At 37.7% G+C, this 11,131-nt stretch overlaps 1 protein-coding gene across 2 annotated transcripts in view; it reads right to left on the bottom strand.

Annotated features, from left to right (window-relative positions):
* Positions 1-320: 320 nt before the first annotated feature.
* Positions 321-11,131, bottom strand: part of LOC131044283 (rhamnogalacturonan I rhamnosyltransferase 1) — a 36,426-nt gene continuing 25,615 nt past the window's right edge. Inside the window, exons 2-8 of one of the 2 annotated variants that reach the window (XM_057977575.2) lie at positions 2,824-2,891; positions 2,593-2,681; positions 2,268-2,433; positions 1,897-2,186; positions 1,597-1,801; positions 1,344-1,501; positions 321-913 (exon numbers count right to left, since the gene is read on the bottom strand). In XM_057977575.2, the coding sequence (XP_057833558.2) occupies positions 1,382-1,501; positions 1,597-1,801; positions 1,897-2,186; positions 2,268-2,433; positions 2,593-2,681; positions 2,824-2,891 (938 nt within the window). In that variant the 3' untranslated portion in view covers positions 321-913; positions 1,344-1,381. The remainder of the gene's footprint in view (positions 914-1,343; positions 1,502-1,596; positions 1,802-1,896; positions 2,187-2,267; positions 2,434-2,592; positions 2,682-2,823; positions 2,892-11,131) is intronic. The other variant, XM_057977576.2, reaches the window with a different exon arrangement.

Raw genomic sequence — 11,131 nt, 5'->3', positions numbered from 1 at the left:
GATTGATTTCAAGGCACAATAAAATGTGCTTCTGTTGCTTTACTAACATGAATAAAATAATATAGTCACACTTTACAGTATTAACGTCTGTTCAACAAACATGATAATTGAAGAGCCATTTTCTGATTTCTTGGAAGGGCAATTCCACATCTGTTTACATGGTAGTCACCTCTGAGCTTATCTTTCAATAATGAATAAATATCTTTGTACATGCTAAGTGGCTATTGACCCACACATCCAAGGTAGGTGTGGTCAAAGGGTGAATTAATTCATCTGCTTGTAACAAAAATATACAAAACAATGATACTTATCGTTTCGAATAGATTCAATGTAGAGGGTATGCTAGTTGTTTATAGGATTCGCATCTTGACAAAGATAAGATGCTCAAAAATATGATTTATGGAACTCCAATTTCCTTGGATGTTGAGCTATACAATACATGATCAATTGACTGATATGCAAGCGAGGCCATATCGCCCACTGCTCAATAAAGAATAATAAATATGCCATGCTTTGTTGCAATGATACTTTGTATGTAAAATATCTGAAACTAGATAAACTGGCTCCTTGCAAAACTGAAGATAACTTAGCATCTTCAATCTGATGATTCACCAATCCAAAGTTATTACAGAATCCTCACTCCATCAACAAATATATAACAATTTAAGCAGAACTTAGACTTCCATTAAATTCTGATGCCAAGCATTCTTTTGGGTTGGAGTAAAAGTAATCTTCATCTTTGGGTTTATCGGGTACTACTAATCTACTTCTTGGTGCTCCCATCCGATTTGAATGTACATTCTTAACAGCAAGGGAAAAATCTTCCCAGATCAAAGAACCATTATTATATTGGTCTATAAGTTCAACCAGGCGTGTCCGATCCAGCAAAATTGTTTGACGAAAGCCCAGGAACCTGCCACATATTATGCACCAAGAAATATATCATAAAGAATCACTAAATTTGAAAAATGTGTGCGTGTGTGTGTGTGTGTGTTTTGATCAGTTCAGGCTTCATATTACATAGTGAGTTTGGTGAAATGTACAATGGTTTGGACATGGAACTATATGAAATTACTCAAACACAAACTAATAAAAGCCTCGATTACATACATGTCTTTTCTGACTAAGGTATAAAAAATCAGTAAGTAAACCATTTTAAGTCTAGCTTCCCAAGTCATAGTTGGTTGGAGCATCACACAATCACATCATCTGATTGGTGATAGATATGTGTTGAAGGAGTGCACTTCTAAGATATATGAACTTGTATCCGCTAACATGTAACTTTCTCTGGCTAACAATGGCATTGATCATGATTTTTAATATCCAAGATATTGTAAGATTACCTCCGATGCCCTTCCACAAGTTTTGCCATGTTTCCGTCTTATGTTGGAATAAATACATCACTAGCCAAAGCCACCAAGTAATCCAACGCTGCCATTTGAGATGAATAATTTTCAAATGGCCTTAAATCTAGAGGATTCAGAAGGGTTTCCTTCCTAACCTTTTAGGATTTCTTGATCAGTAAAGTACACAAATAAATGCCAACTCCATAGGAAAATACATGGGAAAAATTCAATCACTGAACCATAGTCTTACAATGTATGGATAAGCTGAATAGAGGGCAGACATCCTTCTTTCTTCTCCATAGATTTCTCCAGCAGCAATGTATATCTGGATATCACTAACAAAATCAAAAGCCTTCAAAACTAATGCAGTCTCCTCTGGAGTCAATGGACATGATCCATCCTTCCTTTTTATTTCAGCATTTATGATTTTCTCCTTCCACCATGGATAAGCATTCCTACGGATGAAACAACCAGGGATATAAGAATTCATTTTATCAAAACAATGGGCAGCATTTGACAAGAATCACTAGTTCCTAGATAGATAATCTACCTCAGTCTGGTGAGTTCTTCCACTTCTTCATTGGTGCAGCCGAGGGTACAACCAGAAAATGCCAACATGTCCATTTCATAACGAAGATGAAGCACCAAGAAAGGACCATTCCTTTGCAATATTTTCACAATCTTATGGGCCAATTCCTCAATTTGTGAAGCAAAATGAATGGCATTGTAATTTACTTGGCAACGTAGCTTTTGAATGTCAACTGGCATACCATTATTTGCCAAGCGTGCATCTGTTTTAGTCAAATGCAGAACTTTGTGCCTTTTTATCAGAGGAAGTATCTATGTATCAGAAAACATTGTTAGCTGTTATTTTTGTGTGTAAATGTAAAACTATCAAACAGTTATTTACAATATTTTTACCTGATGAAGGTAATAAGACATGTTTGACCAGCTGACTGGATGCATTGAAAAGATTGACCCTTGTTCTGCCTTTGGCTTTAGCTTTGAAGGAAGCTCTTTGAGTATGCGGACCTCATCTCTCAGCGATGAAATAAAGTGATTCACATCAAATATGTCTGAGAATTCACTGTTCCCATAATCACAAGTACAACTATTAATTTCACTAACAGGACAAAATCAAAGCAATAATCATTGCCTGGTATGGTTAATGATTGAATATCCAAGAGAAAAAACAAATTTGCAAATCTTACTCAGAAACTGCTTATGATTAAAAGAAGTCACTTGCCTGGGGTCTGCCCAAAATGAACCCTTATCCAGCTGAGGAACAATCAGAGTGACATTGAGAACTCTAGCAATTGTTACCATGTCACATATCTGGCATGGGGAAAAATCACATTAGCAACACAACCTAAAAACCAGCCTTAAAAGAAAATATAGAACTCAAAGTAATAACTGAGTTCACATCTAAAACAATTTTACATAATTGCAAATAGTGAAGGAAAGGAACATGCATCACCGCAGCTCGCATTTGATTTAGACCTCCATTGCAAGAAATCATTAGGTATCCATTATTTTTATACACTTCTGCAGAGAATATTCATTGTAAAGTGATTCAGTTCAGTGACAACAGGTTGTTTAAGGATTGACATTAAAGGAGAGAAAAGGGATAGTTTTTAAAGAAGAAAAAATGATTTGCTAATGAGGACATTAAAAAAAAATCAAGAAATGACTAGCCTGAAAATAATATCAAGGAATGGTTGATTCGAAAACAATTAAATCACAACTGCAAGTTGAAAATGCATAGAGAATGATTCCATGCTCACTACCAGATCAAGGCCATATTCACAACCTGTAAAGGAATTATTTAATTGAATAGCTTGGTGGTTCTCCACCCCCCAAAGCAATAAAGAGCATTGAAGTTGTCTCTAGCAGCAAATAATATATGATCAGGCACACGATTATAATCCTTTTTGAGTTTATAAGATTCCTATCTTGGCCGATACTATTTCTTCCTTTTGATTAAGTTTAGTGCCCTTATGTCAAACTTAGCCTAGCGATACCACTGGTCCTGATCATCTGGATGGAATCCAACAGCCAGATTTTGTTGGGCCATAGCAAACTACTAGTACGATTGTCATTTGTAAAAAATGGCATTAAATTTCCTTTACAATGAACAAATGCAGTGTGAAATTTATGAAATGTGTACTCTAGGTTATTTTAAATTTTTAAGTATCATCAAAACAAATTCTAACCAAGTGAGACGAGGATGAAATAAGCTTATGAAGATATACAATCAACAAAGTAAATGTGACAACATCAAAGTGCACACAGCTAATCTCTGTTTCGACATGAGCATTTGCAATGACAACTAGAGATTCTATTTCAACAATCTAATTTCCAAATGTCTACTTAAAACCTGAAGAATAGTTCTTTACATAAACTTGGCTCATGTGATTGGCTTCATTTGAGGTATGGAGTAGACCAAAACTAAATGCTCAAACATCACTGGCTCTTATTAATAAGGAGGGCAGTTCAGCTACACTTCCCAACATAAACACCTTTAACATTACTCTGGGCAATTTTAAGTTTCATCAAAGCTAATTCTAACTGAACTGACAAGAGGATGAAAGAAGCTTATGAGTATGGATAATCAACAAAGTAAATGGGACAAAATCTGAAAGATCCCTAAATGGATTCTTTGCTGCCCTGGATAAGTTTTAATTAATAAACTATCTTTCAGAGCTTTTTGGTGTTCTTAGAGACTAGACAGAAGATGCAGAAAGTGTTGTTTATTTTTTGGTGATGGGGATTGCAACCATTAACCAATAATAACATAGAATTGAACTCAAAATAAGATATCAGCTTCTGATTTTATTTATGACAGCAGATTACATTCAACTAGGAGTGAAGATACATTCACCAAAACAATTAGAAACATACCACGGATCCAGCGCTGGGGTTTGTTGCTGATTTGCTATCCAGAAATGGATACAGGCATGAGTTGAAGGTACAAGGGCAGTCCAGATGTACCAATACACTTATACTACCTCCAAATGAATTACCAATAACAAATTGGGCCAAAAACCCAATTACCAGCTGGAAATCCAAATTCTGCCAGGCAAAATTATACAATTTTAGCCTTAAATCCTCACTGTTTTGCTCACCCTAATCTCAATTCAAGCTTGATGATTGTGATTTCTTCTACATAGTCCTTGCTGATCCTAACAATGAAGTTAAGAACAAGAAATGGAGTTAAAACCCTCCATTTTATTTATTATCACTCCACAGCCATTTGTAATGGTATGGCCCCTTGGGAAACTGTACAGCTGCCAAAAGAAATAAGTAATGCACTGAAATTGAATGTATTCTTGCTCAGATCTGATGTAATGACCTTGCTGCTAATGATTACCGAGTTTGCTTGTTGAAATGACCCTCAATATGCCTGAAACAAGCTTCTGATGTGTTCCACGTGCCTCCTGTAGAAGGGATTCCGTCCTCCTGAAGACCAAATTTGAGGTTTCTGTCTCAAACCTGCTTGCTGTTGTAAATTGCAGACCTGCTGCGAATGGTGGCCCTAAGGCTGCAAGGATCATGCCCACGCTGAAGAATCAATCTGCCATGTTGAAACCCTTACTCTGCAACCTAAATCCACAATGAAGAATGGCATACTTAATCTCTGTCAACTATGCACTCTGCTTGAAGAATCCAATGCCAATAACTGCTGAGGGCTACGTCCCAGCTCATCCAGATCTTGGGGTTTGCGTCCCAGATGAAGAATCACTCACTCAGAGCAAATTCACAAAATAAGTTTGATTGTGTAAAAGGATAATGAACAATTAGGTCTTCATCTCCTTATATCTCCTTTCCTTTCCAAGCCAAACCCTAAAAGGGAGTAAAGTTGGCGCATTATGAAAAGAGTGTTATTTCCTAATTATGGCATCAACTATAGGAAAATAACACTAAATTGCAAATAAATAGCGTCAGGCATCCAAAAATACTCCGGAAGGTGAGAATCATGTAGCAAAGTTCAAGACCTTTCCAACGAGCTATAACACATAGGCATATCAACCCAGATGAAGCCAGAAACCCTTTATTACTCTGAAATGACTAAATACATAGCCTTATTTTAATTTATTTAATCGCTAACTCAGGAAATATTTAAATATATTAAAATGTCTCCAGATATCCAATAATAGCCCAAAATAACCAAACAATCATGAATATAACTTTGTCACCTATCTGTGACCGAGGTCGGAAAAGCTGAGCTAACTGGCAGTCCCATCCCCTAAAATCTAGGGATGCTCCTAGAAACTAGGAAACACACCCAATCTTCCTGAAATTGAAACCATAGTATGGTCCCGTGGAACCTCAAATATGGAACTGTCACAACCTCTTAAAAGGTAGGGAATCTCCGTAAAAAGTAGGAACCTCTCTTCAAACACCTGTAACTGCTCAAAAGGATCCTGCTCTGCTCCTTGGTCCCCCAGGTGGTCATTCAGTCAACTGCCAGTTCTCCCTAAAAAATAGGAAACCTCGTCTGAAGGTCCGAAACGGCTCACAGAGCCCCTGCAAAGCTCCATGACCCTCAGAATGAGTCCCCTAGCCATGTCGTTGACCTACGGGAACTCGAATGGTAGGTCAACCCCTGCTCATCTCATGTCACCTAGAAAAGGGGACATTACAAAATCAAAGTGCACACACCTAATTTCTATTTCAACATAACCATCTGCAATGACAAACAAAGGTTCTATTTTGACAATCAAATTTTCAATTGTCCTGGCAGAGTAAAAGTTGTCTACTTGAAACCTGAAGAGTAATTTTATATATAAACTTAGCTTATCTGTGACTGGTTGCATTTGAGGTATGCAGTAAACCAAAACTAAAATCCTCAAATCACTAGCTCTTACAGAAAAAGAAGACTGTTCAGCCACACTTTCCAGTATTAACACCTTTAATGTTACTTTGTACACTAATCTCGCTTTTTACACCCCCCTATTTGAATTTGAAGTCCAAACTTGGAACATTCAAGTAGAAACTGATATAAAACTGTGTACAAAATTGCATGTAGAATTGTCATGCCTGCCTTGATACCTTCTTGAAATTTGATTAAGAAAATTGTCTTATTTCTCGCACATGCTTCAGCTATGGTTTATGGGACTAACCTACTGTTGTGACGTTTTCACACATCGCCCCATTGCAAATGGGGAACCATGTTTTTTTTTTTTTTTTGCTTTTTAGGGTTTGTTCTTTAGGTTTTTTTAGGGTTTTGTTAGCTAGCCTTTGCATTTTGAACGTCGCCCAGGGGATCAATAGGATAGCAAGTCCGGCTTAAGTAAAGGTCCTGATCCTGAATTTTGGCTAAGTCTGGAATGTCCTGATCCTGAAATTTGACTAAGTCTGGAAACTAAAAAACCTCCAAAAACTAGATTTTGCAATATAACTCCTGGAGGTCTGAAACCACTCTCAAACATCCTGAAAGTATATATGAAATATAACTTAAAGTATAAGACTTATACTTAAATGTTATATTCCATTAAAATTGTCCTGATTGAGAGTGCGAAAAGTCAAATTTCGCTCGTGTCCTTCTCCAAGGGTCCAGAGCGAAAAGCGCTCCTGTCCCTCTCCAAGGGACCAAGGCGAATCGCTCGTGTCCCTCACCAAGGGACCAGAGCGAAAATGCTTAGTTGAGCCATTCCTGACCTTGTTTGGACGAATCGAGACATCAAAGGCATGGTGAAGGACGAAATGAGCATGATAGAGCATCCAGACTTGATCAAAAACAATGAAATGATGAAGTTTTTGCCTAGAGGGTCAAATTCGCTCCTGTCCCTCACTGAAGGACCAGAGCGAAATTCTTCATAAGGTACGATCTGGGCAAAGATCAAGTCAAGTTTATGTTTGAAGGCAAGGAAGGAGGTGAAATGAACTCATTGAAGATAAATTGAAGATTACCAAATGCCATCAAAGGACCAAAATGCTTAAGTTCGCTCCTGTCCCTCAGGAAGGGACCAGAGCGATTTTTGTTATAGATGATTTTCTTGCCAAGTTACAACCGATCTCAAGGCATGAGTGAATGAAATGAAGTATGGCGAGACCGTTGAAGATAAATTTGGAAGCTGGCGAAGTGTGATGGAGACTACAAGTACAAATTCGCTCCTGTCCCTCTCCAAGGGACCAGGGCGATATCTTAGTTATGTTGCCTTTTCCTCAAATTCAAACCACTCCAAGTCAAGGAGAGAGGTGGCAAGGACATTTCGAAGCGTCTCAATCAAGCACAAAGCATCAAAAATTGCCAAAGATGAAGGATTTGCACCAAGACATCTAATTCGCTCCTGTCCCTCAGGCAGGGACCAGAGCGAAATTCCTATAAAGGCCAAGATTTTGAAAGTTTATCAAGTGTTAAGTGATTAAGGAGAATCAAGGGACTTCATTTTACGCATTGAAAGCAATGGCAAGTTGAAGAACGCAAGAACAAGCTCAAAACCTTGAAGTTCGCTCCTGTCTCTCTCCAAGGGACCAGAGCGATGTTTATCATATTGGCCAAATCTCTCAAAAATCACGTGAAGTTAAGGTTTTGCAAGGTGGTAAAAGGTCCGAGGCATGATTAGAAGATGATATACAAAGGCTTCAAACGTTAAACGATCACCAATTTGTATAAAGAGCCTATATCGCTCCTGTCCTTTGGACAAGGACCAAAGCGATTTTCATTAAAATACCCATGTTCCTTCAAAATCATGACAAGGCAAGGGTAGGCAAGGTCAAGGACGCCATTTGAAAGATAATGAACGAGGAACAAAGGTTGAAAGGTGGCAAATTCTAGCTAGAACACATGGATCGCTCCTGTCCCTCTCCAAGGGACCAGGGCGATATCACATCTTAAAGACATTCCTTCGCACAAACAAGTCAATCAAACTTGAAGGACCCAGCTAAAATGCCGATTTGAACGTAAGGATCAAGATTTTGGACGTCAAAAATGCAAGGATCAAGACCAAATTGATGGATCGCTCCTGTCCCTCAGTCAGGGACCAGGGCGATGAGGTACGTATTATTTCATTTTCAAAAATTTGGCGCTCAAACACATTTCTTTAAATTTATTTTAAATGCTAAAATCGATGGATTGCAAATTTAATTAAAAATGGCATTTAAAATTTGCGCTTGATATTTATTAATTATTTTTGCCTTTATAAAAATCGAAATTTATTAATTTAAATAATAAAGGCATTTAATAATTAATTATTAATTAATAAAAAAATCAAATGGGGCGCTTGATTTAAAATTTGTTTCATTTTACAAGGGTCGGCCTTTTAAGTTTATTTTAAATTTGTCTTATTTACCAAAGTCGGCCTAAGATCAATATGAAGGTAAGCGCCTATAAAGGGAAGGTGGTTTATTCATTTCAAATCATCATTTAACATCCTTCATTAGCATGCGATTTGGAGAATACAAAGGAGGTGCGAAATTGTCATTCAAGAGGAGGGTGCAGACATCATCAAAGGAGTGCGAACTTAGTTTTCCACTTGAGCGAACTTGCCAAGGACATTGAAGATCACGTCAAGGACATATCAAAGGTGGTGAAGTTCCTAATTTGAACAAGAGATCATGTTGATGCCATCTAATATCAATTTTGCCTAGGCAAATTCCTCATTTTGCATTTTAGAGTTAGGCTCTCAAGTAAGGTATGGCAAGATCTCTTGTTTTAATTTCGAATTTTGATCATCATTGCCTTAATTTTGAATTTTGAAATTTTGTTTTCCCTTAGCTCAATCGTTTTTAGGAAATAATAACTCAAGGATTTATTATGAAGTTTCCTAAAAATTAATTTAATCTATGCTATTCATTGCAAAATCACGTTTCTAATTTTGAAATGTTGTGTAGGCATCAAATGGAGATCTCATCAAGGAAAATCAAGCCGGATCAAGGACGGTCTTCGCCAGGACATGGGCAACCCCTTTCAATCCAGCGTTCCAAGGCAAGGTACATCATCGTCTTGCACATCAAGGACACAAGGAGTTAGAACAAGGGCTCGTTGAAGAAGCAAATAATTTTAGAAGAGTTAATCAAAGATAACTTCTCAACGCTACCAAATTGAGTATCAAACAAGTGTCAAATGAGGTGGCGTCCTAGTCATCATTTCTCCAATCAGTGAGGTCCACCTCAGCATGTCCAGATTCAATGTACTTAACTCATGGAAGGTGGCACAAACTCCGATGTACCTACCCTGGCTATCCATTGGTCGATTTTTCTAGAGAGGACATGTGTCCAAGCAATACAATTTTATCATTGGTCAAGCGTTAAATGTTATGTAATGGTTGTAACAAACCCTAATTAGGGTTTTCATTGTAAAATCTTGGCCATTGATCTTGAATTGATCTAAGCCATCAAATTGTATTGTGGGCACTATATAAGCCCAGGCATTTCATTTGTAAAGGCTAATGAGCAATAAGTTAGAGATAGCATGTAAATAGTTGGAAGAGTTAGAATATAGTTGATAGAATAGCAATTAGAGTAGAATAGGAGGACAAGGCAAGAAATTGTTGCCATTGATTGTAAACAAACTCCATTTTCATTGAAGTAATGGTGAAGTGTGTCGTTTCTTGCAATTTGCATGGTTTCTTGTTGAGTCTTCAATCTTAGATGGTAGATGATTAGATGAATGGAGGAAATGTGATTGATTAATGGTGGAAATTCGTATATCCATACTACTAGCAGTTTGTTGATTGCAAACTTGCCTTGTGTAGTCAACTGGAATCGTTCAGCTTAAGCTCAATTTCAATTTGTTGCCTCTTCATTGATATGCATCAACTTGGATGGTATCTATGCCTGCGGTGATGATTTGAACATCATAAAGCTTCTCTTAGAAGATCGCACTAGTCTTGTGTAGATGTTCCATTGATGTCAAAACAAGATCTAGTTAGAGTTTCATAAAAAGTCAAGTCATTGCTCCTACATTCTTAGTAGTAGGATTAGATCCTCTCTTCGCCCTTATCCTTTTTTCATTTTTTCAAATCTAAGTTAGTAAGAGCCTGTGTCCAGCAAAGCAGATCGGAAGTTCAATCATCACATGTAAGTCCCCTTGTGATCCCAGCAAATCACATCATACCACTGGAGCTTGTCCACACGTAGAGACCCTACTAAAAGAACCTTGGAGTCTATCTAACTGATCCTTTATGCGAATCTTCAGCAGTTAGAGACTATTTTCTCAAGAGAGGATAAGATGCCTATTGGTATTTTATTCTGTGTATGATTGTGTACAAAATACACGTCAACAGAATTGGCGCTAGAAGGAGGGCTTGATCGCGATGAATGCCTAACACCTGAAAATCCAGATTCTATCAATTCATAATTTACAAAGAGCAATCTTAAGGACCTTTTCACCCTCCTCCCGCGCACAACAGAATTGGCGCTAGAAGGAGGGCATGATCTCGATGAATGCTTAAGGAGCTAGACTTCAATTTATATCAATTTATGTTTGCAGGAGTCATCTTAAAGACTTTTTTTACCTTCCTCCACTTCAACAGAATTGGCGCTAAAGGGAGGGCTGAGCATTTGAACGTCAGATCCTATCAAGTCACATCGCATTTGAAGAAATTTTCAAGAGCCTTTTACCCTCGTCCACGCTCGACAGAATTGAATTAGGAGTGCTTGATAGTGAACACGAACTCTTGATCCAAGGAAGATCAGTGGAAAGCTTTTTCTCAAACACTCGAAGGAAGGTGATCGTTGGGTCGTCAGTTGGACTTACGCAAGAAGGAATCAAGCTGGAACCAGTTGAACGTTCAAGTTGAATCCGAGATATTCAAGATCTCTCTTATTCCAGAAAATCC

The sequence above is a fragment of the Cryptomeria japonica genome, chromosome 10, assembly GCF_030272615.1.
Source record: "Cryptomeria japonica chromosome 10, Sugi_1.0, whole genome shotgun sequence".
Taxonomy (NCBI): Eukaryota; Viridiplantae; Streptophyta; class Pinopsida; order Cupressales; family Cupressaceae; genus Cryptomeria; species Cryptomeria japonica.
Note: the sequence above shows the minus strand (reverse complement) of the source record. Positions and strands in the feature narration are given on the sequence as shown.